Here is a 20,410-nt window from a genome sequence, read left to right as displayed (position 1 = left end):
AATGTTCTTTCTAAAAGCAATGCTTGAACTTTTAGATCCTGTATAGAGAGACATTGGGTAGAAAAAAGAAAGGACATTTTATTCCAACAAGAAAATACCATGCAGTTTTCAGTCACTATTAGATGACCTTTCTGGCCTAAGGATTCTACTGATTTATGGCCACATTTAGGGTTACATGTCTATCTCCTCCCCTGTAATTCAGGTGAAAGAGGAATAACACATTGGCAGGTACAGCTTTCATGTTGAAGAGATAATTTTAGAGCTGTTCGCCATGCCAATACCACCTCCTATAAACATTTTATGTCTTCTAGAAAAAAATTAAAAGTGCAGTAGAGCTCTTCAGTGAAGGCAATATCCTCATGCTCCTCAAAGAATTGAACTTGATCTGGATGTGCATGGTTTATTAATTTACAATTTTGCTACAAGTTTATGACTAAAACTTTTATGATCTACTCAGCCCTTTCAGATGGGGGCTCAAGGCATGGAATTTGTTTCACTAATCTTTTCTGAGGGGGTATTTCAATTTTTGCCCAGGTCTTACTTAAAAGGCCAATATTCCCTCAGTAGAGCTGTTTGGTACAAATGCTGGAAAAAAGTTAGTTTCATCTTATTTTGTATTATATATACACATACATATATACACACATATACATATTTATGCATATATACACACACATATATACACATATATGTATATATTCCTATATAGTTATATATAAATATGGTTATATTTATGTGTGTACATATATATGTATGTATCATTTTTAGCTGCAAATGTAATATTTTCAATGCCTTTTTTTAAACGCAAAATGTCTCTAAAGATGTATGTTAAAATCTCACTTATTATTCCACACATTGTCTTTCAAAGAATGTTGTTTTCTGTGTTATTTTTTTTCCAATTAGGACCCCTACTATGGCTGGCGGCCTATTTTCGATTGACAGAAACTACTTTGAAGAGATAGGAGCTTACGATGCAGGAATGGATATCTGGGGTGGAGAGAATCTTGAAATGTCTTTTAGGGTAACTGTTATTTTACTTCTTTTGTTATTATTATGTATATCACAAGCAGAACATTTACTGACATCTTATAACCAAAAATGTGTTCTATCAGTTGGTAATTTCAATACACACTTAGGAAAATTTATTTGTATTCTGTTGCATATAGTATTGACTGTCATATAGGAACATTATATGTTGGCTTTTTTTAAGGTTCTTTGAGTCATAATTTTATTTTTATAAAAAATATAGAACTTTTTTTTCTTAATCTGTCTTGGGAGAGAGTTTTGGGAGGAAAATCTAGTACTAAAAAGTCACTATTTTAATCTATACATATATACAAAATTTGTATTTTCTACCTAAGTTAGTTATGTGATTACTTATTATTGTACTATTCTTAAAGCAACATTAGTTACTTCAGTAAAGTGATTTTTTTTTCCAACAGCAAAAGACAACTTGTAAAACATAAAAACTAAAAACTAAAATTGCCATTTGTTTAGAAAGTAGCTTTTTAAGTTAATGAAGATCTTGGATTTATGTTTAAATCACAAAAGAGACTAGGACTATTAGGTAAAATAACATTTGTGTTCTATATAGATAGGGACTGGGACAGTGATTTCTTTGATACAGTAAACACTCCAGTAAGGAAACTCTATCTATATAGGTTGGCACCTTCTCTGCAACCAAAAGTCTTAGAAAGTAACCTAGTACATTGAGAAATGAAATGACTTGCCCAGGATCATACAAGAAGTATGTTCATAGCCAAGACATGAATCCAGGACTTTCTGACTTTGAGACAAGGGGTTTAATCTGCCATGCTATAGGGACTAATATTTAATGTTCTTCAGTATTTAAAATCATCAACATTCCTGGCTATCAAGAGATGTGAAAATATTGAGACAGATTTTTCTAAACTAAGTCTATTGCTATTTAGAAGGGTCAGTACTTCTTTTGTTAGGTATTTGTGTCTGATTCTTCATGACCTCATTTGGTGTTTTCTTGTCAAGAATATTGAAGTGTTTTGCCATTTCCTTCTCCAGCTTATTTTATAGATAAGGAACTGAGGCAAATATGGTTAATTGACTTACCCAGGGTCACATAGCTAGTAATTTTCTGAGGCCACTGTGGGACTCTGGGCAATCCATTTAATTTCCCTGATATTCAATTTCCTCATCTTGAAAATAGGAATAATAGCACTTGCCTTACAGAGATGTTGTTAAGATCAAATGATATAATATATGTAAAAGAGAAAGGTGAGAGAAGGAATAATCACTTATAGGGTTTCTTTTATATATCAGACACTGTGTTAAAGTGCTGTTTACAAATATCTCATTTGATCCTCACAATAAACCTGTGAGGTAGGTTGTATTATTATCCCCATTTTAAGTTGAGGAAATCTGAGACCAACAGAGCTTATGTGACTTGCCCAGGGTCAGTCAGCTAGAAATTGTCTGAGGCTAGATTTGAACTCAACTATTTCTGACTCTAGGACTGGCACCATATCCATTGCACCATCAGCTGCCACATAAAATACTTTACAAATCTCAAAATGTTATATGAAAACTAGCTCTCAGTATTCTCAGGCAAACTTTTTTAAAGGTTATTTTAATATAGCTATTTATCTTCACTTATCATATATAATTTTATTTTACTTTTTTTCTTTTACAAAATTAAATTCAATTTTATATGTTAAGTATGTTAAAGCATTATGCAATATCAGGCAAATTTACATCAAAATATGAAAAAATGGTCTTTAGCAGCCTAGATAAAACATACCCTTTGATGGTATGGAATATAATAGAAAAGAGATTTATCTTGGAACCTGATCCATAAGGATTTTTCTAAAAGTACCAGTAAAATCTTGTTATATAAAATTCTTAGTTATTCACTTTCCTATAGTATGAGCCCTGGAGATATATTATAAAATCAAACTCCAAAACATTTCCTATGCTAATATTTACCTAACAAATTGTAGGCTGATAGATTGAACTTGTCCCAAAGATCCAATGCTGAATTCAGAATAGTTCATAATTGTTCTCATGTTGTCAAGAGTATTTCATATGAATTTATGTGACAGATATAAAAATTAGCAAGAAAAGAATAAATTCCATAGATTCACAGAGTTTTATAGGTGGAAGGAACCTTAAATATTATCTAACTCAATTCTCTCATTTTACAGAAGAATTATGTGACCCATAAATATTCAGTTACTAGCCTCAGTTCACATCATGAGATTTGACAAACACAGAATGAAAACCCAGGTTTCTTGCTCATCTCAGTATGTCATACTGTCTTCCCTTTAATTTGCCTGGATAACTTTCTGTGAGAAAAAATAATTTGTTTAGTTTTAGCCTTGCTGCTGTGGAGCAATGATGGAGAGTATGACTGACACCCATGACTGATTATGCAGCTGACAGCCTCTTCATTCCCTTTTTCTTCCTTACCTCAATCATCTACTTTTCCCTCTACCTACCTCTCTGTTCTGTTCCTTTGTTCAAAATGTATGATTGGATGTGAACTCTCCCCTTGTGCTGGTTGGGAAAGTCATCTAGAGATATAAATGATGAAACAAGGTCGTAAAAGTAGGAAACTATGAAGTGTCATGGGAGTGAATGTTTGAAAGAGCTGTGTTCTTAATGGAGAGGTACAAATGGAAAAAAAAAGAGTATTCCGAAAGTAAGGTATACCTGAAGGAAAATAAGGCCAGAAACCTTTGCACACCTTTCCACTCTTCCCACTAATGGGAGCAACATTGTGTAATGGAAAAATGTATTCATCTCAGAAGCGAGGAATAACTTGTTTTCTGGTTTTGATTTTGCCACACAGCAGCTTTTTAAAAAAATTGGCTAAGTCATATTACCTTTCCTTAACTTTATAATTAAGAATTTTTTATTCTGAACTCTTCTTTCCTTAATTTTTCTCACCTGCTCTGAAGGGACCCGATCCTACCCTAACAAATTCAATTCTTCAAGCAATTATTAAGCACCACTATGTCCATGGCTCTATGCTAGGCACTTGAGATGCTAAGACAAAGATGCCTACATATTATCAGAGGATAAAACTTGTCACAAATAGTTTTAAAGTAATTTCAAGTATTCAAGAGAATACTAACTAAGGGAAATCCTGAAGGGCCTCAGATAGGAGGAAGTGCTTAAGCTATCCCTTGTAGGAAACTAGAGATTCTCCAAAGTGCTGCGAGGAGGAAATGAAGGAAGATGAAAGATATGTCGTATATAGGAACTAACTAGTAGGTCAGTTTGGCTGTAGAGAAAACTGTGAGATGGGAAATAACATGAAGTAGGCAAGAAAGATAGGTATGAGTCATATTGTTAAGGGTTTAAAATGCCAAAGTGAAGAGATGTCAATATAGAAAACACACATATGTATGTGTATATATGTGTAAGTATGTATGTGTGTATGCATATATAAAGACAGACAAAGACAGAGAGAGAGAAAGAGAGAGAGAGAGAGAGAGAGAGAGAGAGAGAGAGAGAGAGAGAGAGAGAGAGAGAGAGAGAGAGAGAATGTTAGTCATAGGTATAGCTGCAGGTATAGGGAGCTGTTGAAGTAGAAGATGTCACAATTACAACAGTCTGTGTCCTATCTATTTCCTACTGCCTTCTGTTCCTCAGCTGGGTGTAGACATGCCTCTTGGGATTTCCTGTGTTCGTAATCACTTCCTATAACACTTCTCATATCATGGCCAGCATAACTTATGCAAAAAAAAAATTAACAAAAAGAATAGGATATTCTATTACCCCTGTACACTAATTAGACAGATAGAAATAAAGATGGATACATAGATAGAGATGTAGACATACACACACAGTCATACACACACACACACACACACACACACACACACACATGAGTATAGAGTTATAATTACATGATCAATAAAGGTTCATTGAATTCAGTTCTTACCTCTAAATGTTCTTTGTTGATCTATTTGCAAATTTTGGAAGGCAGAAATATAGACCTCAAAAGCCTGACACGGAACAGCCTCTAAATAAATTTCAAAAATATATTTATATGGCAATTGGGATGAAGCAGGTTTTCTGGCTTGATCAAGCCAACCTAGCATGTTACTATAAGGTTATCTGATCTAATTCCAAACTTTCTGAAAAATGCATATAGGATGAACTTAGACTTTCTACAGATGGGAATAGAAATTACATTTCTTAGCTTCTAAGTCAATGGCATATTCCCTGAACGAAAAGTAGAGCATAGCTTAAAAGCAAACAACTTCTGGCAACAGTATTTGTAGGTGGATAAATGGATAACTGGGATTGTAATTCTAACTATGAATACATCATGCTGAACACTCACATTAAAAGCTTTTGTTCAGGAGCTTGTGCAGCAGGAGAAGTGTAATAAAAGTCATTAAATCAGGTTCCTTATGTTTAAATTAAATGTAAGAATTCCATTCCAACTATAATTCATGAAATAATAATTCAATGTGCATTTCACCCTTTGAGAAAGCACATGAATAATGGGGAATTTTGGAAATTCACTTGAAGTTGACAGTCACATTTCCTTTGCCTTTACAATTCTAAGAACTTCATACCTGGCCATTTTTTTCCCCAATAGAGTTAAATACTTCTTACTGTAAAGGTCAACATATGTTTACATAAAATCACCTGGCAATGTTTCCTCTTTAGAAACTTAAAGTTGATACTTGTGACTTTGTTAAAAGTATCAAAAATGAATGATCTTATAAGAGATGTTGGTAGCATCCACTGGGATATGACATTAACTTCCCCATTCACTTTATTTTTTCAGTTTTCTCCCCCCCAAAAAAAATCCCTTCTTTATTGGATTTAATGCTTTTTAAAGCTGTTTTTCCACAGCATTGCAGATGACCTATGAATGTAGCTAAACATTTCAAAAATATCTTAATTTACCAGGCATTAAATTACATAATAGGCTAAGTTTTGTCCACATGCACATTTGTGTTTATATGCACATATATGTATAAATATACATAAGTATGTATATTGCATATGTGTGTATATATAGGTATATATATATGTGTGTGTGTATACACACACACACACACACACACATATAAGTGTGTGTATATATTTCACTATGGTATTAAAAATTTGGTTGCATCCTTATATCCTGAACAACAGTATGTCTTTTACTCAGAGCCCTACCCCAGGGAGGAAGTACCTTTCTAGTTTTTTAAACTATTTCTGCCAGTAAATGTATGCCAAATCACTATACACACACACCGAGTTAATAATGGAAATATATATTGAACACCTATAAAGTGAACTAGAATCATAAGCTCATAGATTTAGAACTGGGGGCAACTTATGAGATCTTATTTTACAAACAGTGACCCAGAGAAGTTGTGAAAAACCCGAAGTTGACATATTGAGTGGATTTGAGCTAAGTACACTAAATCTATCTCCTTTTCACTGAAATACAAACATACATATATAGATACATACCCACACACACATATCCACACACACATACCCATATATATAAAATATATATATATATATACATATATATATATATACACATAAACACATACATGTGTGTATATATACATATGAATGTGTGTGAGTATGATTGAGTATGATGGATTTTTTTAGATGTGGAAAGACATTTGGTCTTTTAGAGATTTGCTTGGGGAACAGAGAAGATGTGTAAGTTGCCTAGGGTCACACAGCCACAGTGTATCAAAACTGTGAATTAAACCTATGTCTTCCTGACTCCAAGGCAAGTCCTACAATCACTATATCAAGTTGTTTCTTATAAAAGTGACATATGGATAAAAATACAACCAATAATATAAGTGCCAAGTGAATGGTATAGGAATTTCAAGGAGTAAGAAAGATCTCAATCAATTAGGATGATCAGAGAAGGATTCACATAGATGGTAGATCTTGAAATGTCCCTGGAAAAAAGGAGGTGGAATTCAATAAAGAGAAAGGAGGAGTTGAAGGTATTCCAAGCATAGTAAACAACATGAATAATGATAGGTATGTGTTGTAACTCCCATTCATGTAACAGTCAAAAATGATGAGATGTCTATAAGTTATTCCAAAGAACATAGTGGAAATGTATTTTGTGAATGTATCTCTCCACTTGGAAAGCTTTTTTTTTTCTTCCTTCATTTTATGTCACTGGATGGGATGTAAAGATTATATGACCAAACTTGCTGCATCAAGAAATGTTGGCTGTTCTTTCTGAATAGTGATAAATAAAATTTTAGCATACATAAAATCAGAACTAGGATAACTGTTCTGCCTAAAATTCATAGCCAGGTCATACACACTAAATAGCATTGCCATGATGATGGCAGCAAGCCAGATATCTCAGTTTATTTTTTAGCAAGTAACAGCAAAATTTTAAACATGCTTTCATCAAGACATTGACGTTGTACATGATTTGCATCTATAAGGTAATACAAATTGATTTGTTTCAGATCTTTCCACATTCATGTATACTGTCATCCTGTCAGTGAGACACACACATTTATCACATTTATCAGTCTCACAATTCTTCTTTCACTAAATCTAAAGGAATTAATTTTAAGGGATTTTAATTTCTGGAAGTATTCTTGCTGAACTCTAGTAGTATAGCAAAAATTTTTGACCCAATGTGTTTGACAAGTTTTATCATAGCTAGTTCTTTACTCAATATTACCTCTAGAATGTCTGAAAACACGAAGCAAAGTGGAGAATTGAGGCAATTATAGTAATCATCATTCAATTCTTAACTCTCCTAAAATATTCAGATAAGGAAAACAAAAGTATTTTGGTGTGAATTTTAAATTGTTTTTTGTTGTTTCATTACCCAAACACATACACATATGTGTATACACAATTTGCCACTTGGTAAGCATAGTATATTATAAATATATCAAAGATATATTTGTGTATAAGTGTATATTGTTTTATATATATTAGATGTATAGACATGTATGTCCATATGTGTGTGCTTATACATACATGTTCTATATAAAGAGGTAGTAGATTGTCTTTTACCTAAAGTTGTGTGGATGCCCCAAATCTAGGAAAATAATAATAGCAGGCGAGGTTTAAAACTTGATATTGTATGAGTTGGCTGGAAGAGACTATTTACTTTAATCCAGTCATAGGGAGATATTCTAATTCAACAGAAACTGATTTAAGATAATGATATGATAAATAAGTTTCTTAAAATATGGCAAGATATCATTTAAAATCCCAAATTTTCTATAAAATTACATTTTCATGTTTTAAAAATCTTAATTATGGGCCTAAAATTAATCCTTAGAATATTTTCACATTGTACAATACTTAATTATCAGATATTTTTGGAGACCATATCTACCAACCTACACTGAACACCTAAATCAGTGTCAATGTATGGAGGAAATAACCCAAGATTCTCTAAGATTATATAATCTCCATCAAATCCTAGGAAGATGGAAAGGCTTTGAAAATAGGCTTAGTAACTAAAGGTTCATAATTAGAGGTTTAGACACCAAGGAATGGATGTTGTAAGTCATAATAACTCATGAACACTACCTAACAAAGTAGGACAGGGGTATGGTCTGTATTCCTGTAGGGAGTGCCTACCCTTATGTAACAATGTAATATTAAAATGTTAAAATATTTCCGTCTAAATTTTGCTTGTGATTTACTGGAATGTCTCCAAAAAGTGATTATTTGTATTCTTTGTTGATAAGGATCATAAGACTGATCTATAAAATCCAAGTTGTATTCATAAGTGTGTAGTATAGACAGACATTATGACAGAGAGTAGAACACTGGCCTTTGAGATAAGAAGACCTAGGTTCAGGCCCTTGCTTTGATATATATTGGTTATGTGACTGTAGGCAAGAGACTTAACTTTTTAGCACCCCCAAATTATCTAATATCTAAGAGAATGTGCTAATATCCATGGGTAAAGAAAGTACCTCAATGACAGGCACACCTATACCATTGAAATCACAAGTATTATTAAAAAATAAAACATAGATTCTGTGTGTGTGTATGTATTTAATGCAATGAAGACAATCTATTATAAACACATGCTTGTGTGTATAAGTCTCTATTCCGTGTACTCATTAATAATAATGAAAAATCTACTGCTATAGCTGCCCATACAATAATATCATCATTAATTAGGAAATTACTTAATGTTTAAAACCATATGATGTAATGAAAGTAATGAGTAGCACTGGAGCAATTTTTTCTCTAATTCAAATCTTAAAATTACTTTCACTTAAAGTATCTGTACTCTATGGGGGTGAAGCCAAGATGGTGGAGTGAAAGCAGTGACTTACTTGACTTCTCCCCCAAACCCCTCCAAATACCTATAAAAAATGGCTCTAAGCAAATTCTAAAGTAGCAGAACACACAAAAAGACAGAGTGAGCAAATTTTCAGCCCAAGAAAACCTGGATGATTCAGGCTGATAGAGGAGCATGGTTCTATATGAGCACACAGGCCGCAGTGAACCTGGAACAGGCCTCAGAGGACTGAATCACAGGCAGCTGTGTCAGTTTCCAGACCTCCCAACCCACAAATGCCAAAGACAAATTAGAAGGTAAGTGGGAAAAGTCTGTTTCTGCTGTGCTGAGAGAGAAGGGCAGGTCTCAGCTCCATTCCCTGAGTGTGGCCCTGGGCAGGGGCTGCCTCCTGAGCTTCTGGCCCACAGACTGAGGGGGAATCCAGTGGCTGATTAGAGGCAGATTGCAGGGATCTCTTTGACAATGCTGAGGCAGGAATCTCTTGCTTTACCCTTGCTTGGATCTGGGTCCCAATTCTTAGCAGCACTCCTGGCACGAGGAGAAGCACTGGCATGGTGGAGCTTGTAGTGGCTTTGAAGAGGAAACTCTCCTCACAGTTCCAGGCCAGAAAGAAGTACTTGTTGTCACTCATAGACCAAAGCACAGGCCAGGAAAGGAGTAAACACCTCACCCCTTTTCATACCACCTGGGAAGAACTGAAGTATCTCTGAAAACAGCTGTGCAAACCCCCAAATCTTGGGAGAGAACATTCTCCACATTGGAAGCAGACTCTTACTTTAACAAAGAGTTTAAAACTCCAGTAATTGGCTGGGATCATGAGCAAGCAGTACAAAAAGAGTCAAACTATATTATCTTACTTTGGTGACAAAGAAGATACAAACATACAACCAGAAGAAGAAAACAAAGTCAAAGCGCCTACATCCAAAGCCTCCAAGAAAAATATGAATCAGTGCCAGGCCTTGGAAGAGCTCAAAAGGGATTTTTGAGAAGCAAGTGAGAGAAGTAGAGGAAAAACTGAGAAGAGAAATGAGAGTGATGCAAGAAAGTCATGAAAAACTAGTTAACAGCTTGCTAAAGGAAACCCAAAAAAATACTGATGAAAATAAAACCTTAAAAAATAGCTTAACCCAAATGGCAAAAGCAGTTCAAAAAGCCAATGAGGAGAAGAATGCCCTAAAAAGAAAATTGGCCAAATGGAAAAGAAGTGCAAAAGCTTACTGAAGAAAATACTTCCTTAAAAATTAGAATAGAGTAATTAGAAGCTAGTGACTTTATGAGAAATCAAGACACTGTGAAACAAATCCAAAAGAATGAAAAAATAGAAGAGAATGTGAAATATCTCCTTGGAAAAACAACTGGCTTAGAAAACAGATCCAGAAGAGAGAATTTAAAAAAATTATTGTACTATCTGAAAGCCATGATCAAAAAAAAAGAGTCTAGAAATCATCTTTCAAGAAATTATTAAGGAAAACTGCCCTGATATAGTAGAACCAGAGGGCAAAATAGAAATTGAAAGAATCCACCGATCTCCTCCTGAAAGACATTCCCAAAGGAAAACTCCTATGATGTAGTTCCAAGGTCAAGGAGCAAATATTACAAGCTGCCAGAAAGAAACAATTCAAGTATTGTGGAAACACAATCAGGATAATACAAGATTTAGCAGCTTCTACACTAAAGGACCACAGAGCATGGAATATAATATTCCAGAAGGCAAAGGAGATAGGATTACAACCAAGAATCATCTACCCAGCAAAACTGAATAAAATCCTTCAGGGGAAAAAGTGTTCATCAGTGACATAGAGGACATTCTTGATGAAAAGACCAGAGCTGTGTAGAAAATTTCACTTTCAAATACAGACTGAAGTGGAACATGAAGAGGTAAACAGGAAAGAGAAATCATAAAAGACTTATTAAGGTTGAACTGTTCACAATCCTGCATGGAAAGATGATATTTATAGCTCATGAGACCTTTGTCAGTATTAGGGCAGTTGGAGGAAAAATTATACCTTTGTGTATTTATATATACATATATATGTGTATATGTATGTGTGTGTGTATATATATGTACATATATATACATATACATATACACATGCATATACATATACATATACATACACATATACATATACATATACATATACATATACATATACATATATATATACATATACATATACATATACACACACATATACATATACACACACATATACATATACACACACATACACATACACATACACATACACACACATACATATACATATACACATACATATACACATACATGTATATATGTATATGCATATATATGTATGTATGTATATATATGTATATGTACATATATATATTTAGAGAGAGACAGAGAGAGAGAGATAGCTAGATAGAGGGCACAGGGTGAGTTGAAGATTAAGGGGTCATATCTGGATAAAATTAAGGGATGAAAGAGGATTATACTAGGAGAAGAAGAAAGGGAGAGGTAGAATGGGGTAAATTATCTCACAAAAACAAAACAGAAAAGAAAAGGCCCTTACGGTGGAGCGGAAATGGGAAGGTGAGAAGGAATGAGTGAATCTTACTCTCATAGGATTGGCTTAAGGAGGGAATAACATACGCATTCAATTGGGTATGGAAATTTGTCTTACCCTATAGGAAAATAGGGGGAGAAGGGGACAAGAAAGCAGGGTGATGATAGAGAGGAGGGCAGATTGGGAAAGGGGGTAATCAGAAGTAAATACTTCTGAGGAAGGACAGGGTCAAAAGAAAGAATAGAATAAATGGGAGGGCAAGATAGGATTAAGGGAAATAAGAGTTATTTTTTTCACAACATGTGTACTATGAAGTGTTTTGCATAACTGCACAGGTATAATTTATATTGATTTGCTTGCCTTTTCAATGAGGGTGGGCGGGAAGGGAGGAAGGGAGAAAATTTGGAACCCAAAGTTTTAAAAACATATGTTTAAAAAAATGTTTTCACATGCAACTGGGAAATGAGAAATACAGGGAATGGGGTACAGAAGTCTATCCTGCCCTACAGGAAAATAGAAGGGGAAGGGGATAATAGAAGGGGGGGAGAGATAGAAGGGAGGGCAGACTATAGGAAGGGGTATTCAGAATGCATTCCATTTTGGGACGGGAGGAGGGGTGAGATGAGGTGAAAATTTTGAACTCAAAATCTTGCAGAAGTAAATGTTAAAAACTAAAAATAAATAAATTTATATTAAAAAAAATAAAGTATCTGTACATTCCAAGTGAAAAAGTTATTTAATAGTCTCCTTTGTAATTTGGAGAATTGCTTCAAAAAGTATTGTTCTTTGTTTCATACTGGTGTCAGGGATAGAGAGTCAAGCTCTGTGCCAAGAAAAAATGAGTTTAAGTCAAGCCTTGATGCATACTAGTTATGTGACCCTGGGGAATTCACTCAACCTCTCAATTGCCAAAGCAGTATTCCAAGGCTACAAATACAAAAGAAGGTGATGACCTGTATTTGTTTGAGGGAGTTTCCTTATTTGAGGGTTCCCCCTATCAGTAAAAATTGTAGATCTAGTCCCAGTCCTTGTTGGTTGATATAGAGAATAGTATTCCTGGCTTTGAAAAATAGAATTCCAGCCCCTGCTTAAATATCCTTTTCTCCATTAATCATTGTAAGAAGTGATCATCCTTACTAGTATTGATTTCTCCTTCATCTGAGCAAGATCATTACACTTTTCTAATGCATTAAGTATGAAATTAACTGTCTTTGTTCTTAGGTACAAATTTCAAGATAACTTATAATGCCTAATGTGTTTGCTTTATCTAACAGCATCATTTTTAATTATGTCAGGCTTCTTTTTTATACTTTGCAAGATTGACTTATTTTGTACAATAGACACTTTCCTGAAGAATTATGTCAAAATGTATCTGTACATGTGCTGAGATATTCAACTATTTAAAGTTAAGAAAAGAGTAACATCTTTTGCGAAAGAAATAATCACCTCTTAAATGTAGTAAAGTGGAAAAAAATTCTTAAATGGTGACTTAACAAAACTAAGTTTTGATCATGATTATGCCATTTACTTCTTGTGCAACCTTGGACTTTCCTCTGTGGCAGATTGGCTGAAAATTGTCAGCTCTTGCCCAGAATGGGGAAGAATTTTCTGCATGTATGTTCATGACCCTGAATTCAGTCTGCAAATTAGAAAATCAAAAAGGGTATTCCTAAAACTTATGACATTTTTGAAAGCAATTATGAATGATTGCATAATTCCTCAGAGAGAATCTAATATGCTCCTATTTTATTAATCGAACAGATATTTATAGTCTTGTGAGTTGGACTGCTGAAGGCAATTTTGTATCTGTGCAATGTCTCTCATTCAATCTCTCCTCACATTTTCTGTTGGCATTGTTACCACCCTAGCAGAAAAGAATAGTAAATAGAACACTGAATTTGAAATCAGGAGACATGACTAAATGTTGCCTCACTTGTTAGCTGTGTGATCATAAAAAAAGTTTATTTCATCTCTTAGGGCCTGTTTCCTCTCCTACCAAATAGGAATAATAATACTTTCATAATGTATCTTATAAAATTAATTTCGGCAAAGTGCATTTCGTAGACTTAAGGTGCACTGTAGGTACAGGTGGTTAGCTTCTAGGCTCTCATTACCTCTCGCCTGAACTATTACAATAACTTCCTATTGTTTTCCCAACCTCCAGTTTGTCCCCACTTCCATTCAATTCTGTATGCTATTTCTGGTTTAATATGTGTACAACACAACTCTTTTCCTGGCACTCCACTCAGAACTGTCCTGTAATAGCCCATAATAAATATATCCAAATGCTCTATGTAGCTGGCATTAAGTGTTCTCTACAATATGGCTCAGCCCATATTACTCAGGTAAGCAAATAGTAATTTTTCCTCATCTGAAATCACAGCACATTAATATGGCTTTAATTTCTATTTTAAAAAAGCAATACATGCAAGCAAAGTATCAAATGTGTGGCAAGGGAATGTTGAATGTGGTTTCATAGAAATAGTCAAGAAGTGATATGCTTTCAAATCCTAGTATTTAATAGGTATCTCTGAGACACCTTCTTGAAGGGATTAGACTAAATGATGTATAAAGTTCATTCTTCCACTAAGTGCTATGACATTAAGAACTGTAGAAGATCAGAGAATAAGAATATATAAATTGGGATAAGTGAGAGAACCTTTGAGAATAGGGAAAATTAGACAGAGAAGATTCTCTAACCAAAAGTTACCAATAAGGCAAATGGTTCATAGTTTTTGTCTAGTATGTGCTAGTAGTACATTGCACATTAGGCTTGAGATTACCCTAAAGTTGTCTGATATTTTTCTTATCTTTTCCAGAACATACATGAATGAAATTTCATTATGCTGTTAACAGCACATCCTGAAGTACTTGGTTTATGAGACTTCCATTAAGAGCTTAGGAATTCTGTATAATAAGTCTTTTATATGTATTCATATTTAGACTTTTAATTTGCAAAATAGAATTGTGAACCCATTACAGCAATATGTGGGAATTCAGTTAGAAAGCCAAGTACACCTTGCTCATCCAAAACTGCTCTATTCAAAATCAGATGAATGTGCTTTTTGTTAAAGATCCAAATTTAAATCACTATGGTAACTACTGGAAAATATGCACTATTCTAAGCTATGATTATATTGTCACAGGTAGTGATATTTATCTTAAGTAGATGACTACTAATAAGTTATATCATTTTAAGCAAGTAAAATGGTGGCTTTTTTAAAAAAAGAATCATTTTGTGATTTACTTAAATAAAATTTAATTTCGGGAATAAAAGAATAAAAATGTTGGCATGATACATTTCCCAATGACTGCATATTATAAGAGTAAAAGAAATACTGCTTAGAATAGACATTGGTGCTGAAAGGGCCATTCCTAAGAATACATGGGTTCAAGTCATGCATCTGCCATATATTGCTGCGGCCCTCCACAAGTTATTCAACTTCCTAATGCCCCCAGGAAACTGTCTGAAGATTGAAGTTGCAGAAAAGTTGCTGATCTATATGGATAGAAAGAATTTCCTTAAAGAATTTCCTATTCCAATAAAATCACAGTTCTAGACCTTCTCTCCCCACCTGAACTCCCATTCAAATCAGAGAATAAATTCAATTTAATACATTGCACTACTCCTATAGAAATTCAAATTTTAGTAATATATATCTAGCATGTTTTTCTTAAATACTCTTCATTTATTTCTACTGTGAATTTAGCAAATGCAGAAGGTATTTACCACTAAATATTTAGTATACAGGTAAAGTATTTTATTTCCAAAGGCTGATTTGTTTTATATGTTGTTTTTTTTCCCCTTAGTATTCCTGCAACTGAGAACAGTGCCCTGCACATAAGAAATCCTTAATATAGCATTGCTGGGAACAAGAAGGGACTTTAGAGGTCATGTAGTCCAAACACCTCACTTTATAAAAAAGTAAATTGAGCTTCAGAAATATTGCATCTTGCCCAAAGTCACACATGTAGTAAGTAACAGAGCTGGAATTTGAACCCAAATCCTCTGACACCAAATTCAGGATTCTTTTCACTTGTACTATGCTATTAAATTGGATGGAATCAAATATTTTCTTGATCTAATATCCCAGTATAACTGAATTCCCAAACTTCTTTAAAATTGATTTTTTTCCAGTTCTGAAGACTGAGTGATTTTTATACCAATGATAAATGAAATTGTTTTTCCTATTTTAGTTGGTTAATTGAATCTTTAGAATCAGAAAAACACTGATATGGAAATTATGAGACATATTATGGGACTTATTACTTCTTTTGGTTTGCTTTACTATCCTTTTAAAAATGAATAAACATTAATTATTATGATACAATAGCATACAGCTTTTTCACTACATACTGAAATCAATGTTGTAAATGTATTCCTTTTCCTTCCTAAGTTGTAGAATGATAGAAAGTGAGTCAAATTGGGAGATTGGGAGCAAAACTCTAGTCTGATATGTGATGCTTAATTAGATATGTTACTTAATCCATTTCGGTCCCTGTTTCTTCAGATAGGATATTAGGGGAATAGATTAGATGAATTCTAAATTACCTTCCAGTTCTAAAATTATGTACTTCTATGGCTTAGGAAACTATGATATCTCCTTTCCCAGTCTGAGTATTAAGTTTTCCTTGCTACTACAAACCATGCAGGTTATGACTTAAATTCCATAGTAGCATGCCAGAATTGTAAAGGCAAACAGTAAACCATCATCAAATCATCATTTGTTCCTGCCTTGGAATTCAGGGATGAAACCCAACTCTCTTCTAATGTTCCCTAAAACATGATAAGGCCACAGGAAGGCTGGATGTCTTTTAGGCCTCCAAAAATACGACATGAATCAGGTAACCACAAAAAGTAAAAAAAAATCCTTTCTTTTCTGCTACTGAAAAATATAACACAATTTTGTTCATTTCTTAAGCATAACCTAAACCATGACTCTCCAAAGTGAGTCATATGCCCTTTAGGCAAAGTTGCCAAAGGATCCAGCCAACTGTTAAATTCTGTGTGATCATTTAAATGTCAGAAATTGGCAAATATTACAAATCTAGGCTTGATTTGTTGTTCTGTTGATTTAGAGAAAATTGTTATTAATGCATATTGTCCATATTATACTTAAAAATGGGTCACACTGACCATTGCTAGACATTTACCAGAATACTCTTGATTTTTGGAGGTAAATGAGGATGATTCTCCCTTGAGAACAAATCTATTGATAGATGGGTTGCATTCCAGTCTTTTTAAGATTGCAAATAATGGGGCATATCCAAAACAGAAGCCCAGGTCTTCCTGACCCCAAGTCCAGTACTTTGTGAACCATATCAGCTAGGCCTAATTGGACTAGGTCTATTTTTTTTATGGTTATATAGACAAAAGTGCCACCTGACAGGTAAGAAATAAAGTACATGTAAATTAAGGTAGGTCCAAATTAGTGAGACTAATGAACACTAAAGTGGTAATATGTTTTCAGATTAGTGCAATTTGTACTAAAAATTACATAAAATATAGTCATTTGTTTTAGTCTAATGAAAATATGCAGGTATACATTGTAAATTCAAATAATTCATTCATGTCACATGATTCATTGTTTACACTAATTGGGTCCTAGCTATAATTATTTTATTTTCTACCTCATCTTAGAAAGAGGTCCTATGATGGACATATATTGCATGTATAAGAAAACATAAAGTTTTGCTCCAATCTAATCTCCCACTCTTTCCTCTTTAATATAAATATTTATCATAGAATAGATGGTCAAAAATTTTTTAAGTTTAAAAGTAAAAGAGCAAATTTGTGACTTTCTGGAATCCCTATTCTAATTCTAATTAGAACAAATGTGAGCTAAAGAGAATTTATATGTAGAGTCAGCCTAGAGATAAAAGTGGAATGACCATTTGAAATAGATGCAAGAAGCACACTTTTGGAACCAAGCACACACTACTAAATAAGTACATCTTGAGAAAAATGTTGAATGTTCCTTTGTTCTTTAATAGAACAGGTAAAGTTCGAGAGAGCTCAAGTATATTAAAATCAAACAAGCATCTATAATAGAAATAAGAATGGTAAATCTGAAAATTCCTCAAATTTTGGAATCAGGTATTAGAGAAGCCTTCTCCAGACCCAAGTTTCTGCATTTATAAAATGAGGAAGTTATATTACAAGATTGCTCAGGTCCATCATACACTTACTTTCTATGAATTCCTGGGAGTTTAATTGTGAATGAGCCTGGTACTTTTTAACTGGCAACTCATTAATAATCTTCTTTGGTTTCTCCATCTGAGATTGAACTATTTAGATTATATGTTTAATATATTATGATTTTATTTACATATTTGTAGATATTCATCTACTTACTTTAAGTTATCAAATGTATTAAGTGTAGCTACTAAGAGTGATATTACCTTGTTTTCTTAGTAACTTTTGAAAGATTTAGAGCCTTCATTTTCTCATTTCAATTCTTGGTCATCTGAATTTTTTTGCCTTTAATTCTCTATTATTCTAGTGCATAAGTAATCTCATTCTGTTTTGCTTAAATTTATTAGTCATTTATCAATTTTATTAGAACTTAACAAACCAATAACTTTTTGTTTTTATTTATCAATTAAATTACTCTTCTAATTACAGCTCTGCCATTTATTAGTTATTTGACCTTGGGAAAGTCACTGTGTTTTTCTAAGCCTCATTTCATGATCATTAAAATGAGACATATAAACTAAATCCTCTCTAAAGCTACCTCTACCCTAATATTCTATGATTCTTTAATTCAAAGTTAAATAATAATATTATTCTCCTTTGAGAAGAGTAGATACTTAATAAAATGAAAGACTTGTCCTTTTCACTAATCTATTAAAATGCATTGATTTATTCATTGTAGCAACCTTTAAATGTCACAAGAATAGCATCTTGCAGTTTCAGAGTAATAGACATGAGGATAGACTTCTCTGTGCTATTATCTAAAGCATCTCATCATGGAGGATAAACTTTGCTATGCACTACGAGTATTCTAGGCCTTTTGTAGTCACATCTTCTGTATTTTCCTTAGGCGTCATTTTGCTTATGATGTTATATCCCACAATTTTTTTATAGGAATTGAAAACTGCAAAAAAAAAAAAGAGTAATACTTCCTTCATAAAAGGCTTTGTAGATATTCGTAGCAGGTAATTTTGGTGGTATTAATATTAAACATTTATGTTAAAAGAATTTTTAACATTTGAGGATTTTTTTGTATTTTTTAGTTCCAAATTCTCTCTGTCACTCTCTAACCCTTTCTTGAGAAGGCAAGCACTTTGATGTAGATTATACATATTCAATCATGCAAAACTTATTTCCATATTATCCATGTTGTAAAAAGGAACACAGACCATAGGAAGGAAGGAAGGAAGGAAGGAAGGAAGGAAGGAAGGAAGGAAGGAAGGAAGGAAGTTTAAAAAATGTACTTTGATTCGAATTCAGATTCCATCAGTTATTTCTCTGGAGGTGGATGACATTTTGCATAAATCCTTTGAAATTGTCTTGGATCATTGTACTGCTGAGAACATCTAATCTATTTGTATTAGATCATTTATAATATTGATATTACTGTACTCTGAACTCCTGGCTCTGGTAACCTTACTTTGCATCAGTTTATATAAGTCTGTCCAGGTTTTTCTGAAGGAATCTTACTCATCACTTCTTTTAGCACAGTAGTATTCCATCACAATCACATACAATAACTCGTCCAGCCATTCCCAATTGATGGCCATTCCCTCATTTTCCAATTCTTTCCCACCATAGAAAAAGCTACTATATATATATATATATATATATATATATATATATATATATATATATGTGTGTGTGTGTGTGTGTGTGTGTGTATGTGTGTGTGTGTGTGTGTGTATATATCCATATATATATATATATGTGTGTGTGTGTGTGTGTGTGTGTATCCATATATATATATATGTGTGTGTGTGTGTGTGTATATCCATATATATATATATGTGTGTGTGTGTGTGTGTGTATATCCATATATATATATATATGTGTGTGTGTGTGTATAGGTGTGTGTGTGTATATATATATATGTGTGTGTGTGTGTATAGGTGTGTGTGTGTATATATATATATGTGTGTGTGTGTGTGTGTGTGTGTGTGTGTATACACCTATATACACGTATATACATACACACACATGTACATATACATTTTACAGGCAGTCCTTTTTCCTTCTTTTTTATCACTTTGGGAAACAGACCTAGTAGTGGTCTGGGTCAAACAGTATGCACAGTTATTTCTAATCCTTTTGATAGAAATCAAAATTACTTTCCAGAATGATTGGATCAGTTCATAATTCCAGCGGTAGTGCAATAGTGTCCCAATTTTTCCACGTTCTCTCCAACATTTATCATTTTCCTTTTCTATCATATTAACCTGTCTAAGAGGAGTTAGGTGATACCCAAGATGTATTTTAGCTGACATTTTTTCTAATCAATAATGATTTAGAGCATTTGGGGTATGATTATAGATAGCTTTGATATCTTCTGAAAACTACCTATTCTTATTCTTCCACCATTTATCAATTGTGTAATTCCTTATATTCTTATAAATTTGACTCATTTCTGTATATATTTGAGAAATGTAC

The 20,410-nt window shown here is 33.4% G+C and overlaps 1 protein-coding gene across 1 annotated transcript in view; it reads left to right on the top strand.

Annotated features, from left to right (window-relative positions):
* Positions 1-20,410, top strand: part of GALNT13 (polypeptide N-acetylgalactosaminyltransferase 13) — an 828,252-nt gene that overhangs the window by 508,001 nt on the left and 299,841 nt on the right. Inside the window, exon 7 of the mRNA XM_078146313.1 lies at positions 904-1,021. Coding sequence (XP_078002439.1) covers positions 904-1,021 — 118 coding nt within the window. The remainder of the gene's footprint in view (positions 1-903; positions 1,022-20,410) is intronic.

Source organism: Phascolarctos cinereus, unplaced genomic scaffold (genome assembly GCF_003287225.1).
Source record: "Phascolarctos cinereus isolate Bilbo 61053 unplaced genomic scaffold, phaCin_HiC Scaffold_726;HRSCAF=1367, whole genome shotgun sequence".
Taxonomy (NCBI): Eukaryota; Metazoa; Chordata; class Mammalia; order Diprotodontia; family Phascolarctidae; genus Phascolarctos; species Phascolarctos cinereus.
Note: the sequence above shows the minus strand (reverse complement) of the source record. Positions and strands in the feature narration are given on the sequence as shown.